Genomic DNA, 27,440 nt, shown 5'->3' on the forward strand with positions numbered 1-27,440 from the left:
TGTGTGTGACTGTTTCTCCATCTTCCATCTCTCCTGCTTCTACAGGCCAGGAGCCCCCAGCACTCTGCCAGCCTCCCGCCCGGTATAGGGGAGCAGCTCGAGCACCTCTCGTTGGCCTCTCTGGAGTCTCTGGAGACCATGTCAGAGGGAGACGGTCTAGCCGCCTTCACCCGTGGCTGCCAGGCACGGGCCAGCCTGCCGGTGGTCCGTTCTGCCAACCAGACCAGGGACAGATCATTAGGTAGGTACTATGGAGCTCTCAGGGCTCCAAGCTTTTTATTTCGCATGCTCTATGTCACACACGTCCTTGTACTCTGACACGTTATCTCTCTCTCCCAATCTTTTACGCTCTCACTCCTTGAGGTCTCACACGGTTTCTCTCTATCTCCCCATCTCTGTCTCTTTCTCTCACACTCTCTCTGTCTCTCTCTCTGTCTCTCTCTCTCAGTTTGATGTTACATAGTGTTTCCTCACCCTCCCTCTTCAGGTGTGCTGTACCTGCAGTACGCAGAGGAAACCAAGCAGATCCGGATGCCCAATGAGATTACCAGCATAGACACAATCAGGGCTCTGTTTGTTAGTGCTTTCCCCCAGCAGCTCACCATAAAGATGCTGGAGTCTCCCAGTGTAGCTGTGTACATCAAAGATGAAACCAGGAACATGTACCACGAGCTAACTGATGTCAGGTGTGTTCATCTATCTACTGTACATTAGTGACTCTACCTTCTGTTGTGATCTATTTCTTCAGATGACGTTTCCCCTCCAATGAGCATGTTATGTTGCAAGGCCCATACTGTTTTTGAATGGGCTTCAAGCTTATATCATACAAATTAATGAAAACGTACAGTACCAGTCAAAAGTTTGGACACACCTACTCATTCAAGGGGTTTTCTTTCTTTTTACTATTTTCTACATTGTAGAATAATAGTGAAGACATCAAAACTATGAAATAACACATAATCATGTAGTAACCAAAAAAGTGTTAAACAAATAACCTCAACCTGACGCTTTTCATAAAGTTTTTTGATTGCGATTTATTTTTTCATTTTTTTCATAATCGAAAACCTTCATGAAAAGCATCAGGTAGAAGTAAATGAATCCACGAATAGAATTTTACATATCTTAAATGACCACTTTTTCAGGAATTTTATGATATAAGCTTGAAGCTCATTCAAAAACTGTTTAGGACTTGCAACAGGAAGTAGGCGTGACTTTCATAGGGTATAGTTAAACACTTGAAAGACACAAATTGGCACACTTTTACTTAACAAAGGAGGTTGGTACAGTATGATACTACCTAATGCTACGGTATGTTGTGTGGTTGGGTAAAAAAGGGATTGTCAAGCTTTGTGTGCTGTATAGTAGTACAAGTATCTATAACACTGCTGTTAAAACATCCATCTTTTGGTATAGATCTTCAAATTACAGGGGAAGCCTTGCAAGTAATTTAGTCTCTACTTCGGCATTTCAGCATTCTAAGCGTAACATGAATACTCCTCCACGTCCTGCTTTTTCAGTTTAGGCAGGGAGGCATTAAATGGGGTATTGTTGAGGCAACTAGAGAGGAGGCCCATGTCTGCTGATGACAGGGTGTCTGTCTTCACCACACCCTAATCTGCACAGACACTCCTCTACAGCAGTGGTTCCATGTATTTGATATATTTCAGAGCTAGCACACCTGATTCAACTTGTTAACTAACCATCAAGCCCTTGACTAGGTAAATCAGGTGAGCTAGTTCAGGGCTACAACAAAATTGTGAAATGTTTGGGGGTCCCCCGAGGAGAGGTTTGAGAACCACTGCTCTACAGTAGACTGAGGAATATAGTGCGGTGAGGGCTAGCAATTATACAGCGGAGTGTAGTTTGCTGTTAGATGTCAACAACCTAGCCTAGTGGTTAGAGCGTTGGGCCAGTAACTGAAAGGTTGCTAGAACGAATCCCTGAGCTGACAAGGTAAAAATCTGTCGTTCTGCACCTGAACAACGCAGTTAACCCACTGTTCATAGGCCCTCATTGTAAATAATAATTTGTTCTTAACTGACTTGCCTAGTTAAATAAAGGTTCAATTAAAAAAAATGTAAAAATAAAAACCTGTGTTTTACAAAATGGTGTGCGTTTACAAAATGGAATAGGGGTCCACACAAGCAGTGTAAATTTGGACGTTTTTCTTTTTTCCAGAAATATTACATCTCGATGCTGTCTGAAGGTGTACCACAAAGACCCTGCACATGCCTTCAATCGCAGCAACGCAAGGCCTAACAATGCTGAGGGCAGGGTGAGTGAAGCCCAAATGATAACACAGCCAAGCACACAAACTCCCCTAAGTCCCCTAAATCCATCTGTCTAGTGCGCTACCTTTGACATCAAGGAAGCTTCCGGTCCTAAATCCCTAACCAGGGGCCCTTAGCTCATCATTCTGAGACACACACAGGGATAAAAGCAGCCTTGTGTATTCTTGATTGTAATAGAAGTAGGATCAGAAGCAGGGTTATTCTTCTCTATGTTTGGGTATACCCTGCCAAGCAGTTATCAAATATTTTTAGTCACATGCGCCGAATACAACAGGTGTAGACCTTACAGTGAAATGGTTGCTTACAAGCCCCTAACCAACAATGCAGTTAAAAAAATGTGAAAAAGAATTAGAAATAAAAGGAACAAGTAATTAAAGAGCAGCAGTAAAATAACAATAGTGAGAATATATACAGGTGGTACCGGAACAGAGTCAATGTGCAGGGTTAGTCGAGGTAATATGTAGGTAGAGTTATTAAAGTGACTATGCATAGATAATAAGAGAGTAGCAGCGGCATAAAAGAGGGGGGGGGGGGGGGGCAATGCAAATAGTCTGGGTAGCCATTTGATTAGATGTTCAGGAGTCTTATGGCTTGGGGGTAGAAGCTGTTTAGAAGCCTCTTTGGACCTAGACTTAGCTCTCCGGTACCGCTTGCTGTGCGGTATTAGAGAGAACAGTCTGACTAGGGTGGCTGGAGTCTTTGACAATCTTTAGGGCCTTTCTCTGACACCGGCTGGGTTAGAGGTCCAGGATGGCAGGTAGCTTGGCCCCAGTGATGTACCGGGCCGTACGCACTACTCTCTGTAGTGCCTTGCTGTCGGAGGCCGAGCAGTTTCCATACCAGGCAGTGATGCAACCAGTCAGGATGCTCTCGATTGTGCAGCTATAGAACCTTTTGAGGATCTGAGGACCCATGCCAAATCTTTTCAGTCTCCTGAGGGGAAACAGGTTTTGTTGTGCCCTCTTCACGACTGTCTTGGTGTGCTTGGACCATGTGAGTTTGTTGGCGATGTGGACACCAAGGAACTTGAAGCTCTCAACCTGCTCCACTACAACCCTGTCGATGAGAATGGGGGCGTGCTCAGTTCTCCTTTTCCTGTAGTCCACAACCATCTCCTTTGTCTTGAACACATTGAGGGAGAGGTTGTTGTCCTGGCACCACACGGCCATGTCTCTGACCTCCTCCCTATAGGCTGTCTCGTCATTGTCGGTGATCAGGCCTACCACTGTTGTGTCATCTGCAAACTTAATGATGGTGTTGGAGTTGTGCCTGGCCATGCAGTCATGAATGAACAGGGAGTACAGGAGGGGACTGAGCACGCACCCCTGAGGGGCCCCTGTGTTGAGGATCAGCGTCGTGGATGTGTTGTTACCTTCCCTTACCACCTGGGGGCAGTCTGTCAAGAAGTCCAGGATCCAGTTGCAGAGAGAGGTGTTTAGTCCCGGGGTCCTTAGCTTAGTGATGAGGTTTGAGGGCGCTATGGTGTTGAACGCTGAGCTGTAGTCAATGAAAAGCATTCTCACATAGGTGTTCCTTTTGTCCAGGTGGGAAAGAGCAGTGTGGAGTGCAGTAGAGATTGCATCATCTGTGGATCTGTTGGGGCGCTATGCAAATTGGAGTGGGTCTAGGGTTTCTGGGATAATGGTGTTGATGTGAGCCATGACCAGCCTTTCAAAGCACTTCATGGCTACAGACGTGAGTGCTACGGGTTGGTAGTAATTTAGGCCGGTTACCTTAGTGTTCTTGTGCACAGGGACTATGGTGGTCTGCTTGAAACATGTTGGTATTACAGACTCGGACAGGGAGAGGTTGAAAATGCAGTTGGTCAGCGCATGCTCGCAGTACATGTCCTGGTAATCCGTCTGGCCCTGCGGCCTTGTGAATGTTGACCTGTTTAAAGGTCTTACTCACAACGGCTGCAGAGAGCGTGATCACACAGTCGTCCGGAACAGCTGGTGCTCTCATGCATGTTTCGGTGTTATTTGCCTTGAAACGAGCATAGAGGTAGTTTTTAGCTCGTCTGGTAAGCTTGTGTCACTGGGCAGCTCTCGGCTGTGCTTCCCTTTGTAGTCTGTAATGGTATGCAAGCCCTGCCATATCCGACGAGCGTCGGAGCCGATGTAGTACGATTCGATCTTAGTCCTGTATTGATGCTTTGCCTGTTTGATGGTTCCTCTCTCTGTAATTCCAACCCAGTTTTCAGGCAACCCAAGAGGAAACACCGGCGTTACAGAGGCAAGAGAGGGTGGATCGGTCACCTCTTCCCTCCATTCTACTAGCTAATGTACAGTCACTTGATAATAAGATGGATGACCTCCAATCGTGGATTTGCTACCAACGGGACTCTCAATATTCTTTGCTTTTCAGAAACATGGTTCTCGGACAGGATAACCGCCATGGCTATCCAACTCGATGGCTTCTCCATTCACCGAGCGGACAGGACAGTGGAGTCAGGGAAATCGAGGGGGGGAGGGGTTTGCCTCATGACTCTGTACTCTTGCTTCCTGTTTACAAGCAGAAGCTGAAACAGTACCCATGATTCTCTCTTTTGAGGAATGGTCACCAGAATCAGAGTTTATGCTATAGGACTGCTTTGCTAGCATTGATTGGAATATGTTTCGAGACTCCACCCATAACATTGATGAGCTATCCACCTCTGTCACCTGTTTCATTGGAAAATGCATTGGCGACGTTGTACCCATGGTGAGGGTTCGCTGTTTCCCCAATCAAAAGCCCTGGATTAACACCAAGGTTGGCACAAAACTAAAGAGCAGGGCTACCGCACACAGAGCTATCGTAGACAAACCTGATGCTACAGCCAAAGACAGGAATAAGTACAAGAAGGCCTGCTATGACCTCCGCAGAGTCATAAAATGAGCTAAAGGACAATATAGGATTGGGGCTACAGGGGCTACAGTCCGAATGGGGCTACAGTCCGTTATGGATTACAAGGAAAGACCAAACCGTTATCTGCCCAACGATGCCTCTCTACTAGACGAACTCAATGTATTTTATGCACGCTTTGACAACAACAACATTGAGCCTCATGCCACAATGACTACCGCCCTGTAGCACTCACTTCTGTAATCATGAAGTGCTTTGTGAGGCTGGTTATGGCACACATTAACTCCACCATCCCAGCCACCCTAGACCCATTCCAATTTGCACACCACCCCAACAGATCCATAGACAATGCAATCTCAATTGCTCTCCACACTGCCCTCACCCACATAGATAAAAGGAATACCTGTGTGAGAATGCTGTTCATTGACTACAGCTCAGCATTCAACACAATTGTCCCCTCCAAGCTCATCACCAAGCTTTGGACTCTGGGTCTGAACACCTCCCTCTGCAACTGGATCCTGGACTTCCTGATGGGCCGACCCCAGGTGGTTAGGGTAGGCAACATCACTTCCACCACACTGATCCGTAACACAGGGGCCCCACAGAGGTGTGTCCTTAGTCCCCTCCTGTACTCCCTGTTCACCCATGACTGTATGGCCACGCACTCCAACACCATTATTAAGTTCGCTGACGACACGACGGGGGTAGGCCTGATCACCGGCGATGATGAGTCAGCCTACAGGGAGGAGGTCAGTGACCTGGCAGTGTGGTGCCGGAGCAACAACCTCTCCCTCAACGTCAGCAAGACCAAGGAGCTGATTGTGGACTACAGGAAACGGGGGAAAGCACACCCCAGTCCACATCGACCGGGCGGCAGTGGAGCAGGTAGACCGCTTCAAGTTCCTCAGTTTCCAAATCACTGAAGACGTAAAATGTTCCAAACACACATGAACAGTTGTGAAGAATGCGCAACAGTGCCTCTTCCCCCTCAGGAGGTTGAACAAGTTTGGCATGGGCCCTCAAATCCTGAAAAGGTTCTACAGCTATACCACTGAGAGCATATTGACTGGCTGCGTCACTGCTTGGTTTGGCAAACGCACCGCTCTAGATCACATGGCGCTACAGAGGGTGGTGTGGATAGCCCAGTAGATCACTGGGGCCGAGGTCTCTGCCATCCAGGACCTCTATATCAGGCGGTGTGAAAAGAAGGCCTGGAAAATCGTCAGACACTAACCACCCAAGCCATAGACTATTTTCTCTGCTGCCACACGTCAAGAGGTACGTGTGCATCAAGTCTGACACCAACAGGCTCTTGAACAGCTTCTATCCCCAAGCAATACGACTGATAAATAGCAAACAAAACAGCTACACGGAGTTTACCTTGTATCTTTATTTACATTTATTTCAATATTTGCACTGTCGCTATGCACACTCACAGGGCCCTGCACACTCACACACACTGTCACTCCAACACACACACACAGACACTCACTCCATCATTTGGTCACTGACACATTATATTCACGTACATTCACACTGACTCTGCACACCCACTCACATGCAAGCTGCTGCTACTCTGTTTATCTTGTATCCTGTTGCCTAGTCCCCTTACCCCTATACATATCTACCTCCCTCCCTCACTCCAGTATCCCTGCACATGTAAATATGGTATTGGATCTGACTTTGTAAATATTTAATGTATATAGTGTGCTTGCTTGCTTACTTTATTGTGTACTTCACAAATCCTATTCTTATTTATGTTGTTTTCTAGTAATACATTGTTATTGATTATTGCATTGTTGCGTTTTGAGTTTGCAAGAAAGGCATTTCACTGTACTTGTGCATGTAACATTAAAACTTGAAACTTGAAGAATATCATACAAAATTATTGCCTGATGATCTTCTGAACTTTCCAATACCTTTCTTATGCATTCAAACCATACTTCCTTCAGATTGAAATATAGTCAGAAGTACTGTCAGACTGATTTATAATAGACTTTCATAGGTAATCAACAGCCAACTAGCTAACTTTTCTTTTACATGGTGGGGTCGCAAATTTTATTTTATATCAAAATAAGGTCGCGGGCCAAAAAAGTCAGTTTTCAAGAACTCTTCTGTCAGTCAGTATACTATGACCCTGATAGTATGAACAACTCATCTCGTAACTGTCTTTTTTCCAATAATCACATTAGCCATGTCATCCCACTAGGCAAAAACTGTGGTTTCCACGTTATTTCAACAATAACAAAATTCAATGTGATGACTTTGATTCAATGTGGAAAACTGATTGGATTTGCAAAAAGCCATCAACATAAAGGAATTTAGTATTTTTTTTAACCCAACGTTTAACCTAAATCCTTGATTTCACGTTGAATTCACATTAGTTGACAGCTCAACAAAATGTAAATAAAAACTGGACGTTGAAATTACTTCTGTTCCCAATGGGATAGGATCACTTTATTGGACTGAATTGAAAGCATGCTACATGCCACTAATGTACTGTACTGTATTTTTGATCCTTTCAAGGCAAGCTCCCATTCTGGATTAGAAATGACACGTATTTACTGTAGAATTTGAACGTCTATTACAGTTACAGTCTGTCTCCGAAATAGTTACACTAGGATATTATTGACCATCACGGAGTTAGTTCATGTCATATAGAAATAAAACCAGAGGCAAGTAATACTGTAGCCGCTTACAGTGCCTTCAGAAAGTATTCATACCCCTTGACTTATTCTACATTTTGTTGTGTTACAGCCTGAATACAAAATGGATTAAATATATATTTTTAGCCTCCATCTACATACAATACCCCATAATGACAAATTGAAAACATGTTTTTAGAAATGTTTGCAAATGAATAGATAATGGAATACAGAAATATCCAATTTACATAAGTATTCACACCCCTGAGTCAATACATGTTAGAATCACCTTTGGCAGCAATTACAGCTGTGAGTCTTTCTGGGTAAGTCTCTAAGAGCTTTGTACAGCTGGATTGTCAATATTTGCACATTATTATTAAATCTCTGTCAAGTTTGTTGATCATTGCAGACAGCCATTTTCAAATCTTGCCGTAGATTTTCAAGCAGACTTAAGTCAAAACTGTAACTAGGCCACTCAAAAACAGTCAATGTCGTCTTGGTAAGTAACTCCAGTGTATATTTGGCCTTGTGTTTTAGGTTATTGTCCTGCTGAAAGGTGAATTTGTCTCCGTGTCTGTTGGAAAGCAGACTGAACCAGGTTCTCCTCTAGGATTTTTCCTGTGCTTAGCTTTATTCAGTTTCTTTTTATTAAAAAAAGGCCATAGTCCTTGCCGATCACAAGCATACCCTTAACATGATGCAGCCACCACCATGCTTGTAAATATGAAGAGGGGTACTCAGTGATGTTGGATTTGCCCTATGTTTGAAAAATGCACTGCTCGACTGAGGGACCTTACATATTACTGTATTTGTGGGGTACAGAGATGATGTAGTCATTCAAAAATCATGTTAAACACCATTTTTAAACACAAAGCGAGTCCATGCAACTTATTATGTGACTTGTTGAGCACATTTTTACTCCTGAACTTATTTAGGCTTGCCATAACAAATGGGTTTAATACTTATTGACTCAAGACATTTCAGATTTTCATTTTGTATACATTTGTAATTCCACTTTGACATTATGGTCATTGTGTGTAGGCCAGTGACACACAATCTCAATTTAATCCATTTTAAATGTAAGCTGTAACACAAAAACATGTGGAAAACGTCAAGGGGTGTGAATACTTTCTGAAGGCTCTAGACTACCAAGCAAAAGAGCAGTAACTGCTCATAGAGTGAAACTGAGAGAAATGACTTCAAAGTTGTTTTATTTTTATTGTCCAGCCAAATCAATTGTCGGCAGATCATTGGAGATGTGGTTGTTTTACTATGAGTTTATTTTTTATTCATATTGACCCTGACCTCTGACATGACCTGTGACCCTAGACTGCAGTTACTGCCTTCTTGCTTGGTACACCCCCTGGAATACGCTTCCATGACACATTTCTTTTAAACACAAACTTGTTTTCATATATTTATTTGTATGTGGCTGTCAGTGGCATCTAATTTCATACTTGTATCATCAAAGAACAATAAATAATGCCAATGTAAACCGTAGACACTGCAGCCCAAAGATCAGTGAAACCAAGGTAAAAGGCAGTAACTGATGTGAGTGACATTGACACCAAGGAAAAAGACAGTAACTTTCTGCAGTTACTGCCAACATGACCCCCCATTTTCTCCATAATACAACACAATGGAGGCAGGATATTTTGTACACATGATAAAGCATGTATTTAATGTATAAAATAATAACACATTTTTGACCAAATGTGCATCTACTGCTCTTTTGCTTAATAGGGCAGAGCTGTGTCTCAACAAACTGTTGAAAGTTATTTGATATTGTATCTTGTTGTGTTTGGATAGTGGATGTCTGCACAAGTGGAGGCTCCTCAGAGGGGAAGGGGAGGATCATCCTCCTCCAGTGAATTTCTTATTTTTTTTATTTAGTGAAACATAAAAAAAGTTATCCTTTTTAGATTAAACTATACTAAATATATTGACATGTCACCAAATAATTGATTAAAACATACTGCATTGCAATGAAGCACTCTAGGGTAGCCCCATGGTGTAGCCGGAGGACAGCTAGCTTCCGTCCTCCTCTGGGTACATTGGTTTTCACCTGCTTCCAAAAACGTACACAGTAATTATGACAGGTTGGAGGACGTCCTCCAATCAGAGCTTTTGCAGCATGAACTGACATGTTGTCCACCCAATCAAAGGTTTAGAGAATGCATCTAGTACTGAAAGCATAAGCTACAGCTAGCTAGCACTGCATAAAATGTGGTGAGTATTTGAAACAAAGAGAGAGAAAGACAGTAGTTGAACAGTTTTGACTAAATTAATTTCTTCGAAAATGAAGACGCAAGAGGGAGAGAGCTATATTTAGTCATTTTTATTAACTTTCACTTTTACTTACTTAGCTAGCAAATGCAGCTAGCTAGTTTGGCCTACTCAAACACCCAGCTCAAACAGAGAGGGATGCTATGTTAGCTAGCTGGCTATGACTATCCAACACTGGAACTCTTCCAAGTCTAGGCAAGCTTTTGGTCTTACTAATTTATTTCAACCGGAGCCTGCCGGTGTAGCTGCTAAACTGCTTACCTACTTACTGTACTGCATGATTGCAGCAGGTTTGCTAGCACATTAGTTCTATTTGCTATGTTGACTATGACATAACTTTAGCTAATATGTTGACAACGATGTAGGCTGTGTGTAGTGGTTATGGTATGGTTGGAAAGGATTTTTCGCCTGGTCACAGACAGCTGTTGTGCATTGAAGTCCACAAGTGAAGGGAAAAGGTGAAAGGAGGAGAGCGAGTAGATGCCTGAAGGAATACAACGTGGCTGCTAAGAAAGTGAACTGTGTTTACTTGTGATCAGGCATGTATTCATTCCACCGATTCTGTTGAAAAATGTTTGTTAAACAGAAGCAAACAGAGATAAACATACCTGAATTTGTCCAATAGAAACTAATTTACAACTGTTGGACCAATGATTACAACCCTAGATCCACTAGATGCAGGCAAGAGTGTGCAAGGCGGTATTTGACTATCATGTAGTAGCCTAAATCTATCGATGTTACATTGAACAGAGTGAATAGAATATGAATGACTGTCATCCAATATGTTGCAATAGAAATAAGGCCACTCTCATAAAAAGTAAAAAATGTCCTCATCTTAAATGGCTCCGACCGCCACTGGTCTGCACCATATTGACATCATAGTGCAGGGGTAGGCAAACCTGGTCCTGCAGGCACTTCGTGTTTTTTATTTAACCGACCTGGAAGGACAGGTGTGTTGAATTTAGGCAATCACTGAACTGATCAATTAGCTCAGTTGGTCAGGTGGGCGCCTGAGTGGCCCATGGATTGGTAGTAGGGTTGCAAAATTCCAGGAACTTTCAATAAATTCCCTGGTTTTCCCTCCTGATTCCGGGAATCTTCCAACCTGGATTTCGTGAAAACAAGGCACTTTGTTGAAGTTCTAAGAATTTTGCAACCCTAATTGGGAGGCATGTAATCCTGCTGGGAAAGAGCTCAAATTCCTTTGGTGGGTGTTGTTCTCAGCACGTTGTGTTGTGATCTGAGGAGTAGTGCCTAGGGATCAGGGGCCTTGTTGCTCAGGAAAGGAGTGTTCTGTTAGATTGACGGATGCACGTACTGTGTACAACCTTGTGTTGCAACACTGAAGGAAGTGCCCGACCATCCTGGACATGATTTACCACTTGATTTAACTCACACCTTAGACGCATTGATTTAACTCACACCTCACAAGATCAGACTATATATTAAAAAAAAGATGTCACATACAACTGATGGGTGCAGTGAAATGCATTGTTTTACAGGGTCAGCCATAGTAGTAAGTTGCCAATGGATTAAGTGCCTTGCTCGGGTATTCGAACCAGCAACCTTTTGGTTACTGGGCCAACACTCTAACCGCTAGGCTACCTGCTGCCCATAAATGCATGTGATGTCTGTGGTAGTGCAGATCTTCCTCTTCACAGAGAGAAACTAATGTGCTCTCTAGAACCTTGAAAGGGTTATTCGGTTGTCCCCATAGGAGAACCCTTTGAAGAACCCCTTTAGGCTCCTTGTAAAACACTTTTGGTTTCAGGTAGAACCCTTTTGAGTCCCATGTAGAACCCTTTCCACAGAGGGTTTTACATGGAACCCAAAAGGGTTCTACTTGGAACCAAAAAGGGTTCTCCTGTGTGGACAGCCGCATAACTCTTTTGGAACCTTTTTTTCCTAAGAGTGTAGGCACAGAGACATTTAGGCTTGTGGATGAAAGATGATAACACTTTTACCCTGGTCTGGAATGCAAGTCGGCATGAAAATGTGTCTTTGTTTAAGTTTATTACTGTACCCACTGGTGGTCAGCCCAGTATGTTTTTCCATAGATGGAATAGCCCCATGTGTTTTAGGGTGTTTCTGACCAGATAAGATTGATAATGCCATACTCTCAAAATATTTCCTGTTTGAGGCACTCCTGTTGTTTTTGCACAGGTTGAGAAAAGGTGAAATGGGGGGGGGGAAATAAGATAAGAATATTTTCATTGTAGCAGGCCTATGTTAAATGTCTGTCTGCTTTGTTGTGGAAATATTTGGGTATCAATGTTATGCGCAAAAGATCATGAAGGGAATTTTGAGTTTAAAATACTACAACAAACATATCAGATGACTTGTTGTGTATGAACGAGCTGCTCTTTTATTTTCATAAAACAATACAACCGGTTTTCACTTTATTCCCAGTCGTTGTGAATAAGGTCACCTGTTTGACTCTAGGGTTATTCTAGAATATTCAAAATGCAGTTTTATCTGTTATGACAAGCCACCTTATGAAAGGTGAAAAAGCAGAACTCACAGTTAGCCAACACCCCTCTTGCATCATGCAACGGTTCTATAACTTTCTGATCACTGTTCAAATCTGCTCAACTGCTGAAGGTAGAGCATGTACCTGCAGCACGAGGACTAGGAAGAGTGTGAGTATCATAACAAGTATATTCTTGAGACTATAGTCAACTATTACTGGCTAATGTAATTTTGCTTAGATTAGCTCCAGTTCAGTGATTTGCATGTTTACACATGCAAGGCTTGATTAATGGACTTTTTCACGGGAATCGTGTCAAGAGTCTATTTTAAGTGACCATATGATCTGAACAAGTTGTCTTTAGATTGTTGTTGTGAAAAGACTCTGAACTGAATACAGACAAAGATGCAGATCAGGGAGAATTATGTGTCAATGGTAATGTTGGGAATTAGTCCTGCACGCACAGCATACACAACAAACGCTCTGTGTCTTCACTCTGCACAGTGACGCATGACTGTGCAACAACGACATGTCTAAACAGATAGCTTTGTTTACCTGTGGTACAATTCCACCTTTGTGGATGTGGTTTTCCTCTCTTTTTCTCCCACACTCTGTGTATGGCCTTTGTCAAAACATATGCACATCCTGTCTACGATTTGTCATTTTGAAAGCAACATTTGATTCATAGATGTATTTTTTGGGGGGGACAGACATACCGTTAACCTAATGACTGAGAGTCTCTCTGCATAGCACATCAAGTCTCTTTCCATTGACTTTGATGATCTTTTCTCTGAATTTCAGATACCAAGGGAGATACTGTATGGAAGTCATAGCCCTGTACACACGTTACAATCCACCTGCAGTCCTGTCCACTCCATACAGGGGTCCATGTCTCCCCCCACGGTCCGCTCCATGCCCTCCTCCCCCTCTAGGATCCCCTACGGCCCCCGAGCTGGGGGAGGGGTACCAGGCAGTGCCACCCTCCCCAGGGCTGGCATGTCCAGTGGGCCCCCCAGCAGGTCCGTCACACCCTCCCCCAGTGCTATCCTGGAGAGAAGAGACGTCAAACCTGACGAGGACCTGAGCAGTAAAAGTATGGCGCTGGTGCGTGCCGACGGGTTGTATGTCAACGTCACTGACCCCTACGCTGTCCAGGAGGGCCGGCTGAGTATCGCCTCCTCCCAGGGGGGCGGCCACACGGAAGACATGGTCGACATAGGTGGTGGTAGCCTCCACCGAGCCTCGGTCAAGTCCACAGCCTCCTATACAGAGAACCCGGAGCAGCAGCACTCCCTCTACAGGCAGAAGTCCCGGAGGTACGGGGAAAGCCAGGGACTACCGCCACTCGGCACCAAAACCCCGCCCCCTTCCCCTCACAGATTGAATGACAACCATGGCCCTGTGGCCTCAGAGAGGGGCTCTCCTATTCGCCGGTCTCTGCGGAAGGAGAGTAATGGTAATACAGTGGAGGTGGTGAACAGGACCAGGGGTAGTGTGTCCTCTGTGTCCTCCTCTCCTGTGTTCGTGGAGCTCCCCCCAGGGCACTATGGGGACAGGCTGTTTCAGGGACACCTCACCCCCAATGACCCCCAGACCAGGTGAGACTCACAGACATAGAATTACTCATTCTATAACTATGTTGATACACACATAACAGAGGGCTCATTTTATTTGTTCAGTCAGGATAGTCCACTCAGTAACGATTGCCTCTGTTTTCCAGCGTGCTGGGTGACTAACTACCACTTCAACTTTGGGTTTTTGATAAAGCACGTTAGAAATACAATGCATTGTTGTTGTTGTTATTGTTATGTATTATAGGTAACTGCCAAAATAATGGAATATCTTGAGTAAATGAGGGATACAAAGTATATTGAAAGCAGGTGCTTCCACACAGGTGTGGTTCCTGAGTTAATTAAGCAATTAACATTCCATCATGCTTAGGGTTATGTATAGAAAATCCTGGGCAGGCCATTATTTTGTCTACCATGGCTATGCCCCCATAGGATGACAATACCCCCATCCACAGGGCTTGAGTTGTCACCGACTGGTTTGATGAGCATGAAAACGATGTAAACCATATGAGAGATTCGGGAGCGGCGCCTGAGACAGCGTTTTCCACAACCATCAACAACATTTCTTATGAATTTCTTGTGAAAGAATGGAGTCGCATCCCTCCAATAGATTTCCAGACACTTGTAGAATCTATGCCAAGCTGTTCTGGCTCGTGCCAAGATGTTCTGGCTCGTGGTGGCCCAACGCCCTATTAAGACACTTTAGGTTGGAGTTTACTTTATTTTGGCAGTTACCTGTACATAGCACAGTATTGTTTTGGGCCAAACATGTATTGTTTTGCAGTGAGCGAATGAAGGCCATGGAACAACAGATTGCCAGTCTGGCTGGCCTTGTTCAGCATGCACTTGCTTTTGGGCCAGCTGAGATAGATAGGAGGACTGCTTCTCCTTTCCATGTCAACAACAGTGCAGGTGCTGTTATTACACAACTATTAGTGTTACAAAGTCAAATTAGGATTAGTTTTTTGTGGTTTCATGCATAAATAATGAAAGTTATTTTGAATCTGCCCTATTTTAATCTGGTATTACAGTAACTCATAGTAACTGATCTGATGTGTAGGAGTGTCACCAGTTCCTGCAGCCAGAACCCCGGCCCTCCTTGCTGACGGCTCCAATGCTCTAGTCCTTCGGGCCCCTTCCCCTGACTCCACCCTGCAGGTCACACTGACCACGGTCAGGAGGAACATCACTGACCTCCGACAGCAGCTTCACCAACTCCGACAGCTACAGGTACTCAAGACACCTGCACGTTACATTCATCCATTATCAGAATTGTTTAAAGATGCACTATGCAGAAATCGCTCCGCTCTTTCCTGGTTGCAAACATTCTAATAGTTCGCCTAATTTCAGTTTGTGACAAAACAAGCAAGTATAGTGTAGATAATCATTGTACCATCTAAACCGCTGTGAAATATATTTTCCATAACCAAAAATATTGTATTTTCAGCTGTTTTGAAGCTGGTGTACAAAACCGAAAGTCAAAGATGCAAAATCGAAACTTAAGAACGGAAAGCCACTTCTTGGACTTGCTTTCAATGAGAATGACCCTTCTATATATAACACACATTTCTATGTGAATTTGGTTGGGTCGCCCAAAAAGTTTCCTATTGCAGCTTTAAGTGATACCTCTTGTCATCCAAGCACCATAAGTGAAAACACAAATGTAAAAGACAGATGTACAATATTCACAATTGTGGTATCTGAGAGAATCTGAATATATCTAGATCCAATATATACAGTATACCTTGACATGGTGTGTGTTTATATTATGTACTCCATTATACTCCTCCATCACGTATAGTGCATCTCATTCATTGGGTGTGTGTTGTAATGCCAATGAAACCAATGTATATGGTCCATTACCAGATGCAGAACCAGGACAGTGTGAGGGGGATGCTGAAGAGAGCAGAGGAGGAGCTAGCTGAGGTGATGTCTGAGACCCTACAGAGACAACAGCAGGAGACAGAGCCTGGCCAGAGACAGAGGACCACGGTGGACGAGGAGAGACACAAGTACCAGGCCATGGAGGAGAGAGTGCTGGCCCAGCTCAGGTAAGGGTTTGGAACCCCACACACTGACTGACAGGATATGTAATTAATTGAAGGCATTTACTTTGTTGAGCACATCTTACTTTTACACAGCTATTGTTAATAACAAGAGTACAGATTATATCCTATGGCAACAAAAAGAGAAATCTACTTCCTACAATAAACAGTGATCAGACGACAGTAATACGTAATTGCTCCAGATGCCTTATTCGTTTTTTACATTTGGCTTAACTGCTGAAGCTTACATTGTGAGCGTGATCTTATGTTGCAATGTGAAGTAATTAGTTGCCGCTAAAGTGGGATTAGTTAATCTACTCTGATTATGTAGTCAGAACAAATTCCAGTGAATCAGAGCACAGTCTATCTACCAGCATGTGGTACGTACACTAACTCAGCTATTGAATGAGTCATTGGTGTTCAGCCAAAAATTGCTAGTAATGTTGCACAATGTTTAACTGAGTGCTAATGAGGTTGTTAAGTGTGTGATCTGGGGGGGGGACTGTGGTACTGACGGTGATAGTAGAGATTAGTAATGGAGTCAAAGCCTATGTCTTACTTTACTAATGTCAGATCACTGGGCCAAATTCATCTTGGAGACTGGGGGGGGGGGGGTTAGACAATACTATGTGTTAAACACCTGTGTTACTGTATACTGTATGTAGCTGTTATGTAATCTTGAGAGCACCATTTGGGTGGGAAAACAGATATTGGGAAACAGCTATTTCTCACACTTTTTCACGCTTAACATACACTATATATTCAAAAGTATGTGGACACACCTTCAAATTAGTGGATTCGGCTATTTCAGCCACACCCGTTGCTGACAGGTATAAAGTTGAGCACACAGCCATGCAATCTCCATAGACAAACATTGGCAGTAGAATGGCCTTATTGAAGAGCTCAGTGACTTTCAACTTGGCACCGTCATATGATGTTACCTTTCCAACAAGTCAGTTCGTCAAATTTCTGCCCTGCTCTAAGTGATGATATTGTGAAGTGGAAATGTCTGGGAGCAACAACGGCTCAGCCGCGAAGTGGTAGGCCACACAAGCTCACAGAGCAGGAACGCCGAGTGTTGCAATTCTCACTACCGAGTTCCAAACTGCCTCTAGAAGCAACGTCAGCACAAGACGTGTTCATCAGGAATTTAATGAAATGGGTTTCCATGGCCGAGCAGCCGCACACAATCCTAAGGTCACCATGCGCAATGCCAAGCATCGGCTGAAGTGGTGTAAAGCTTGCTACCATTCAACTCTGGAGCAGTGGAAACGCGATCTCTGGAGTGATGAATCACGCTTCACAATCTGGCAGTCCGACGGACAAATCTGGGTTTGGTGGATGCCAGGAGAATGCTACATGCCCCAATGCATAGTGCCAACTGTAAAGTTTGGTGGAGGAAGAATAATGGTCTGTGTCTGTTTTTCATGGTTCTTGCTAGGCCCCTTAGTTCCAGTCAAAGGGAAATCTTAACGCTACAGCATACAATGACATTCTAGACTATTATGTGCTTCCAACTTTGTGGCAACAGTTTGGGGAAGGTCCTTTCCTGTTTCAGCATGACAATGCCCCCGTGCACAAAGCGAGGTCCATACAAAAATGGTTTGTCGATCGGTGTGGAAGAACTTGACTGGCCTGCACAGAGCCTTGACCTCAACCCCCTCGAACACGTTTGAGATGAATTGGAACGATGACTGCGAAACAGGCCTAATTGCCCAACCTCCCTAATGCTCTTGTGGCTGAATGGAAGCAAGTCGCCAGCAGCAATGTTCCAACATTTGGTGGAAAGCCTTCCCAGAAGAGTGAAGGCTGTTATAGCAGGAAAAGGGGGAACAACTTCATATTAATGCCTATTATTTTGGAATGAGGTTCAACAAGCAGTTGTCCACATACTTTTGGTCATTTAGTGTAGACATTTTTATTTATCCTTTGGTTAACTAGGCAAGTCAGTTAAGAACAAATTCTTATTTACAATGACAGCCTAGGAACAGTGGGTTAACTGCCTTGTTCAGGGGCAGAACGACAGATTTTTACCAGCTCAGGGATTCGATCTAGCAACCTTTCAGTTATTGGCCCAATGTTCTAACCACTAGGCTACCTGCTGCCCCCGGCTGGGTTGTTTAGCAACAAAACCGATGTGTGCGCAACCCTTGGGGCAAAACAGACTGGTTGGCTTAGAATCAAAGGATTGTTATCAACATGTAAACTATATTTCCTCTCCAAATTTATTGAAAACAGAAATACCTTTTCACAATGAACACGTCTCTTAAATACATTCTTACAGTTGATTAGTTAGCTAGCAAATTTGAGCCATATTGGCATAGATGTGACATGAGTCAAAACTCATGCATCGTTTTCGTGACGTTGTCAGGCAACCCAACTATAGTTTTTATGGATAGTGAGGCAGTTCTCGGTCCAGACATGCATGTACTTTCTTTGTGACTTTGGATTAAACATAGTCACTTCAAAGAATCCAACCTTTGGTCCCTTTTTATATTCGTCTTAACCATTTAATAAGGAAATTAATTGACTAATACATTTAGATTGGTCACTGTCATTGTTCTGCATCTGGCCGTCAAACACCTGTTTTGAGTGTTATTTTATGTGGAGTACTTTGATAGCAGTAGCTGACACAGAGACTGCTCGTCAGACTGTTGTCAACAAACAGCTTCTGACTGAGCACGTCAAACAGGTTTCTTATCTGTCAGCAACAGTGTGTCTTTAAGTTTGAAATCCCCTCCTGACATAACATCAGTGCTTGCTTAGAATAGGGTAGAAGATTAATGAGAAGCTTATGTTTTGTCTATAACTACGGAAGCTCTGAAGCCCAAGGCAAATACATTCAAAAAAAACGTAGACTCTTAGAATTATTTTGTTTGAATGACTTAGTCATTCACATGAGATACTAAGTAGTTTAAAGAAGATATTAAGTCGTTTGAACTACTTAATTGCTATTTTGTCTAATTAGGCATAATTTTTGTTATGTAGCTTGTCAGACTGTGTAATGGTTGCTGCAGCCATTAATTCACTGATTCCATCCATTTATATGATTATTAATTGACAGCTCTTTGATAGCCTAAAGCAGGGCTGTTTTGAATGCCTGAGTATATAGTTACAGCTCATTCATATAAGGAAATCAATGAATTTAAATAAACTCATTAGGCCCTAATCTATAGCTTTCACATGATTGGGAATACCGATATGCATGTTGGTCACTGAAAGATTAGTGGAATCTGTGTGGATAGCTGGACAGGTAGGATGACTGACAGTGAAGGTGAACAGGTGGTCACAGGTCAGGTGACAGAGGAATGGATGAGACTGAGGCAGGAATTCCTTTAACCATGAAGTGGTATATTTACTGGGTAGTCTGTGCTGCATAACAAAGGAAACAGAATAACATGTATCCAATCAAATTCATAATCACAAAGATCAAATTATTGCATTCATTCACTATTAACATAATTAGGTAATTTCAGCAATTCAGTTCAGTAAGAAGTCAATAGGAATCATCCTTGAGTCATTTAGGCTTGTAACTATTCATCATAATCATGAGAAGAATAATACAAATAATTCAATCAGTGATCGGTTATTCAATCTATAATCCCCATTAGTTTATCAGAATTGATCAGTTCAGCAAACAATGACGTTTCATATTTCACCCTTTCAAGTTTGTCTTCATATGTACATGTAATTTCATTACCTATTAACTATATATTGATGGCCTAATTGGCCTGTGATGATCTGTAGGGCTGTGATCATTGACCATTTACATTACACAATGGGTTTGAAGCGTGCGCTCCAAGCCGTCCCCCGCGGTAATAACTATAAACAATAACTGATGGCCCGCTCTCCCGATCACAACAGATAGTTCAGATGAAAAGGTAACAGATTCGGTGGACTTAAGAGGCTTCATGGACGCACAGAACGTCTGGATTAGACGGAGTTAAGGAAGAGAAAGCAGCGAGGTTGGGCGATGGCAATTTCCTACTTTTAATGAGTTGATCTCTCGGACATTTCCCCTGACCTAATTAAAGTGCCTCTGGCCCAGCTGAGCAACTGGCCATGAATTAAAGGATTCTTCCACCAACTCCATGGGCCTTTTCTACAGTCACAGATACCTTTTAAAAAAATGTAGGGATGTACATCCAAAAACCAGTCAGTATCTGGTGTGGCCACCATTTGTCTATGGAGCGCGACACATCTTCTTCACTTAGAGTTGATCAGGCTGTTGATTGTGGCCTGTGGAATGTTGTCCCACTCCTCTTCAATGGCTGTGTGAAGTTTCTGCATATTGGAAGGAACTGGAACACGCTGTCGTACATGTAAATCCAGAGCATCCCAAACATGCTCAATGGGTGACGTGTCTGGTGAGTAAGGAGGCCATGGAAGAACTGGGACATTTTCAGCTTCCAGGAATTGTGTAGAGAACCTTGCGATATGGGGCCGTGCATTATCATGCTGAAACATTAGGTGATGGTGGCGGATGAATGGCACGACAATGGGCCTCAGGATCTTCTCATGTTCATTGTCTGTAGCTTTTGCCTGCGCATACTATAACCCCACCGCCACCATGGGGCACTCTGTTCACAACGTTGGCATCAGCAAACCTCTTGCCCACACGACGCCATACACGTGGTCTGTGGTTGTGAGGCCGGTTGGACATATTGCCAAATTGTCTAAAATGACAATAGACGCGGCTTCTGGTTGAGAAATTAACATTGGGTTCTCTTGCAACAGCTCTGGTGTACATTCCGGCAGTCAGCATGGCAATTGCACGTTCCCTCAAAACGTCAGACATTTGTGGCATTGTGTTCTGTACCAAAACTGCACATTTTAGTGGCCTTTAATTGTCCCCCAGTATAAGGTGCACCTGTGTAATGATCATGCTGTTTAATCAGCTTCTTGATATGCCACACCTGTCAGGTGGATGGATAATATTGGCAAAAGAGAAATGCTCACTAACAGGGATGTAAACAAATTTGTGCACAGAATTTGAGAGAAATACGCTTTTTGTGCTTATGGATAATTTCTGGGATCTTTTGTTTCAGCTCATGAAACATTGGACCAACACTTTATGTGTTGCGTTTATATTTTTGTTCAGTATATGGTTTCTACTTTTTAACTTTGGTATACAGTTGAAGTCGGAAGTTTACATACACCTAGGTTGGAGTCATTAAAACTAGATTTTCAACCACTCCACAAATTTCTTGTTAACAAACTATAGTTTTTGCAAGTCGGTTAGGACATCTACTTTGTGCATAGTAATTTTTCCAACAATTGTTTAGACAGATTATTTCACTATCACAATTCCAGTAGGTCAGAAGTGTACATACACTAAGTTGACTGTGCCTTTTTAAACAGCTTGGAAAATTCCAGAAAATTATGTCATGGCTTTAGAAGCTTCTGATAGGCTAATTGACATCATTTGAGTCAATTGGTGTACCTGTGGATGTATTTCAATGCCTACCTTCAAACTCAGTGCTTCTTTTCTTGACATCATGGGAAAATCAAAAGAAATCAGCCAAGACCTCAGAAAAAAATTGGAACCGCCACCAGTTTGGTTCATCCTTGGGAGCAATTTCCAAACACCTGAAGGTACCACGTTCATCTGTACAAACAATAGTACGCAAGTATAAACACCGTGGGACCATGCAGCTGTTATACCACTCAGGAAGGAGACGCGTTCTGTCTCCTAGAGATGAACGTACTTTGGTGAGAAAAGTGCAAATCAGTTCCAGAACAACAGCAAAGTACCTTGTGAAGATGCTGGAGGAAACAGGTACAAAAGTATCTATATCCACAGTAAAACGAGTCCTATATCGACATAACCTGAAAGTCCGCTCAGAAAGGAAGAAGCCACTGCTCCAAAACCGCCATAAAAAAGCCAGACTACGGTTTGCAACTGCACATGGGGACAAAGATCATACTTTTTAGAGAAATGTCCTCTGGTCTGATGAAAGAAAAATAGAACTGTTTGGCCATAATGACCATTGTTATGTTTGGAGGAAAAAGGGGGAGGCTTGCAAGCCGAAGAACACGATCCCAGCCGTGAAGCATGGGGGTGGCAGCATCATGTTGTGGGGGTGCTTTGCTGCAGAGGGACTGATGCACTTCACAAAATAGATGGCATCATGAGGATAGAAAATTATGTGGATATATTGAAGCAACATCTCAAGACATCAGTCAGGAAGTTAAAGCTTGGTCGCAAATGGGTCTTCCAAATGGACAATGACCCCAAGCAAACTTCTGAAGTTGTGGCAAAATGGCTTAAGGACAACAAAGTCAAGGTATTGGAGTGGCCATCACAAAGCCCTGACCTCAACCCTATAGAAAATTTGTGGGCAGAATTGAAAAAGAGTGTGCGAGCAAGGAGGCCTACAAACATGACTCAGTTACACCAGCTTTGTCAGGAGGAATAGGCCAAAATTCACCCAACTTATTGTGGGAAGCTTGTGGAAGGCTACCCGACACGTTTGACCCAAGTTAAAAACTGAGTTTAAATGTATTTGGCTAAGGTGTATGTAAACTTCTGATTTCAACTATGTATTTTTTTCTATTTTGGATGACTTCAAATGTGTTAACGGATGTTTTAGGTAGGCAATACATAGGCTACTATAACATTTCATGTATTTTTGTTTTTCTTGGAATAGAAATACCATAATATACATTTTAGCTTGCACTATGCAGAAATCGCTCTGCCATTTCCTGGTTGCTAAAACTCTAATAGTTCACCTAATTTCAGTTTATGTGACAAAATAAGATGGTACAATGATTCTCTACGCTATACTATCTAAATTTGGTCGGGTCACCCAAAAAGTTACATATTGCCATTTTAAGTAAGCTAAAATATCAGAAATAAATCGTAAGTAATGAAGGCCAGTATCAGCTTCTTTTCATAAATAAAAGAGAATAAGTCTCAAACTGTAGCAGTCAAATGATTTGTGCACAAAGCAAGCTCCAACCAACTTAATTTGCATTGAGCGTGGGAAATGCTCTTTACAAGTGAAATATTAGTATTATAAAGACAGAAAAATACACGTCAAAGTTTAATTACACAAAGGAATATTAGTGGGAATATAACCATAATATAAACAAGAGAATGGAATATATTTGAAAAGCCTAAAATTGAAAAATACATCCCCGTGTGGAGGCTATTTTTCAATTTATTTTAGATTTGATTGGAGAAAAAAAAAACAAGTAGGCGGCAAGTACAGTACAATAGACTTTGGTGAACCATTTCCAGAAAATGTATACAAAAGAACACATTTAGGAGCAAAACATCCTGAATATCAGGACGCACAACTGCAACGTGTTTCGACTACTAATTCATACGCACATTGCATCTGAAACTGTTCTTTAGAGATTGCAAGGCATCTGTCCCCATGAAAAATATGTTTAGGGCTCCATCTACGTTCATTCCACCTGGGACAGGACACATCTTATTTGTGATATCAGGCCAGGTTTAGCAGAAGGCATGAAGATCTCTGCTTGGCTTCAAATGCCCTGATTTATGCTTTGTGACACTTTTGTTTACCTAGGACCCCACAATAAGACATTAGTTAAACTTCTTCCCACTAATGAAAACAACTCCACAAAGTATTATTGTCCAAATAATCTGTGCACACCTCAGATTTTTTTGGCCCAGTAGGTGGCTTTTGACTCCTTGTAGCTTGAAGTGTTTGAAATAGCCTAATTGGTCTTTGTCAGCCTGCGCAGAATAGTAAGGTAGTAATCATTTTTTATGAAGCCCGGTTCACCCTCCTTTAGACTCTTAAAAATGGTTCTTCACCAACATCTTCTTCAGTGTTGGAACCAAATAATGTCTCATTTGTTTTGCAGATTAATCTTATGTTTTGAGTAAGTAGATAACAGTTTAATACTAACATATAAATGAGTATGAATCATTTAGGTAAAAACTTGGATATTAAATTATGTGTGGTCTGCCGTGCAGTCGAATTTTACAATATACAGCGTGTCCCCCAAAATGTGTGTATATACACTACCAGTCAAAAGTTAGGACACACCTACTCATTCAAGTGTTTTTAATTATTTGTACTATTTTCTACATTGTAGAATAATAGTGAAGACATCAAAACTATGAAATAACACATATGGAATCATGTAGTAACCAAAAGTGTTAAACAAATCAAAATATATTTTATATTTGAGATTCTTCAAAGAAGCCACCCTTTGCCTTGATGACCGCTTTGCACACACTTGCATGAACTCAACGTTTACTTCGCTGCCATCTGATGTTTATTGCTCGTTATTACATTAGGAGAAATCACCATGCAAATACTACAGTGCCTGGGAGAAGATGCAAAAACGGAACCATTTATTAGTTGAGCAGTGAGCACCATCATAATATAGGCCAATCACCAATGTCTTTCCTTGTCATGCCAAACATGAACATTGGTTTTACTGTAATGTTATGACCAGATGTGGAACGTGTGTCTCTCAGGGAGCTGGAGGAGTATGTGGAACGTCTGAGGAGAGACTCGTCCTCCGGCAAAGGTCAGCTGTCAGTCACCCTCAGGGACGTGGAGGAGGGAGCTGTCAACCTCAGGAGGGTGGGAGAGGCCTTGGCTGGACTTAAAGGTGAGCACTGTCTGGGGCTCCTGCTAGAGGTTAGCACATCATTGACCACAGGTAGAAGATGTTCAAGTGATTAAGTTACCAATAGCAGGAGATGCTCCATAGCAGCATTAATCATATACAACCAGTCAGTTCTGTAATCTTTTAAGATATGTGAAGGGTAAGAAAGGACACTGTGGATAGCTGACGCCTCGTCGATGTGTGACAATTTTAGGATTTATGGTCCCTCCCTCCCCTCTGTCAGGTGAGTTCCCAAGCCTGCATGAGAAGATGCGGACGGTGCTGCGTGTGGAGGTGGAGGCGGTGCGCTTCCTGAAGGAGGAGCCTCATAAGATGGACAGCATGCTTAAGAGGGTCAAAGCCCTGACAGAGGCGCTCAGCGGCCTCAGAAGGTACATGCTGATCCTATATATCATCCAGGACATGTAAAAGGATGATTGATGATCTGAGTAGTCAAATAAAGTCGTGCTGTGTTCCCTTCAGATGTGTCACAGAGAATCATCCTCACAATCCCGAGCCTGAAGCAGCCAAAGCAGCCACAGCAGAGGGGGGTGTAGAGCCTGCCATTGCCCAGTCTGAACCCCCCCGGAAGAATCTCCCCACCATGGAATCCCCCAAACCTCAGCCCAGGCCCTCTGTCAGACCCCCCCAGCCACAGGTCAAGAACCCTGCAGGCAGGCCAGACACAGCCCCCACCTCACCTGACATCGTCCACCGTGTGAAGAACTCTCCCGTCAACATGCAGCCTTGTCAGCACTCAGCGGCTCTGCCACACCACCCCAGCCCCCCACTGACCCCCACCCACGGTCGAGACTCCCCCACCGTGGCCAAGGTCAGTCCCCGCAGCCGGGAGAACAGCCCGGCCCTGCAGAAGAGAATAGTCCCTTGGTGTGGCGATGGACCGGCACCCATGGCCAGCAGCACTGAGACCACCTCACAACCACCTGGCTCAGAGGAGAGCCACACCAACAGGGGCAGCATCAAACACATCGTCAAGGACGTTGAGGTAGTTGTAGTCAGTCTGATAATCCTAGTAATTATTTTATTGTCTGTAAAAACACATGGGTCAGTTTCCTGTTTAAGCCTAAACCGAGAAAAATAATATTCAATTGAGATTATTTTTAGCCTAAGACTGAACTTAATCTGGGTCCAGGAAACTTGCTCAAGGTAGCTGGGTTGAGATGAAGAAAGTCTTTAAAACTGAGATGACTGTTACTTACTGTGTAATGTAATATAAACCACACTATCACTCAAGATGATTAAACAGAGCCCTCTGGTTTATGTTAGAGAACTGGCAATCTCAGTAAAGTGCATCTACATTTCTGATCGGTATGCATTGAGACGTCTGGGCCATTCTCCTTCACCCCACAGACGGCAGAGAGAGAGCGGGACTTGGAGGAGGGAAGATCACCACAGAACTCAGCAGCCACCTCTTCTGTGAATGAGTTTGAGCAGATTCTCCAGGAGACCCAGGCCAGCCTGATGAAGGCCATACCCGACCTGAAGGTGACTGAGACAGGAAGAAGGGAGGCTCAGTCCTCCCCTCCACCCCTAGCTCCAGACCAGCCATCTCTCCCAGACCCAGAGCTTCCCCTCAACACTCCACTGCCAGACGAAGTAGATGCCCCTCAACCTACTGAGGCATCTCTTCCAGGTAAGAAACTATGGAAGTTAATAGACCCATTCAATTGTTAGAAGCATCAAAGTTACCAGTTTGCTGTAATGTTTTGTATTTTTGTAAGAAACTCTGGAAGGACGCAGAATGCAGAACCATTGGACAAACTGGCAGATTTTTCATCATCCCCAAACAAAACTAAAGGTGTAAATTATCATAATGATACATAAGAAATGTGGAAATAACCATCTTGGTTAAAGGCGAAGACCAATAAGGCAGAATCACTTTCCTTAAATGCATCCATAATGGAAAGAAAATTGCCTTTATTAATGTGAATGCTCCAAATTCATATTATCCTACTTTATTTGATTCTCTGAACAGCATATTGTTAGAATTAACTAAATTCCATCTGGTTATTGGGAAAGACATGAATGCCATTTTGGACATGCGGGACAAATCTAATAAGACTAACTACAATCCACACGCAACCAAGGCTCTCCAGCATATACTCTCTGATTACAATCTCAGTGATGCCTGGCAAGCACAGAATCCAAAAGCAAATTAGTAAATGTTCTACTCAAACAGGCATAAAACATTATCCTGAATCAATTGTATATTATTTATCTATTATTATTTTTCTAAAATTAAGAAAATAGAAAATCGACATATGAGCTTGTCCGATCACCACGCCTACTACTGCCAATTACACATTTCAGATTCTCCTAAAAGAGCCACAAAATGGCGTTTCAATGTTTTATTACTACAAAATCCTACATTCTGTGATCAATTTGAAATGTAACTAAATTAATTCATAATGATCAATAAAAATTCAGGCGATGACCCCTAGATTCTATGGGATGCCACCAAAGTTTTCTTTTTTTTTTTAATAATGCAACTGCATTTGCATCTGGGTTGAATAAATCACAATTAAAGAAGATATCAGAATTGGAAATGCTGTTAACTGCGTTAGAGCGTTCTCAATAAACACTTTTTTCAGACTAGTTAGCTGTTACTCTTTTCAAAGTCAATACATAACTTAATTTATTGATAAGACAGAGAGCATAATTTGCCGTCTTTCGAC

At 42.8% G+C, this 27,440-nt stretch overlaps 1 protein-coding gene across 6 annotated transcripts in view; it reads left to right on the forward strand.

The window, feature by feature from the left end:
- si:ch211-207d6.2 (sickle tail protein homolog) overlaps nucleotides 1-27,440 on the forward strand; it is a 77,814-nt gene that overhangs the window by 31,099 nt on the left and 19,275 nt on the right. For 5 of the 6 annotated variants that reach the window (XM_082960866.1, XM_082960869.1, XM_082960864.1 and 2 more), the window contains 11 exons: nucleotides 46-241; nucleotides 488-686; nucleotides 2,179-2,275; nucleotides 13,335-14,131; nucleotides 14,889-15,016; nucleotides 15,165-15,334; nucleotides 15,971-16,155; nucleotides 24,611-24,747; nucleotides 24,989-25,136; nucleotides 25,228-25,750; nucleotides 26,116-26,398. In XM_082960866.1, the coding sequence (XP_082816992.1) occupies nucleotides 46-241; nucleotides 488-686; nucleotides 2,179-2,275; nucleotides 13,335-14,131; nucleotides 14,889-15,016; nucleotides 15,165-15,334; nucleotides 15,971-16,155; nucleotides 24,611-24,747; nucleotides 24,989-25,136; nucleotides 25,228-25,750; nucleotides 26,116-26,398 (2,863 nt within the window). Of the gene's footprint in view, nucleotides 1-45; nucleotides 242-487; nucleotides 687-2,178; nucleotides 2,276-12,645; nucleotides 12,706-13,334; nucleotides 14,132-14,888; nucleotides 15,017-15,164; nucleotides 15,335-15,970; nucleotides 16,156-24,610; nucleotides 24,748-24,988; nucleotides 25,137-25,227; nucleotides 25,751-26,115; nucleotides 26,399-27,440 lie in introns of those variants that run through there. The other variant, XM_082960868.1, reaches the window with a different exon arrangement.

Source organism: Salmo salar, chromosome 14, assembly GCF_965601325.2.
Source record: "Salmo salar chromosome 14, fSalSal1, whole genome shotgun sequence".
Lineage (NCBI taxonomy): Eukaryota > Metazoa > Chordata > Actinopteri > Salmoniformes > Salmonidae > Salmo > Salmo salar.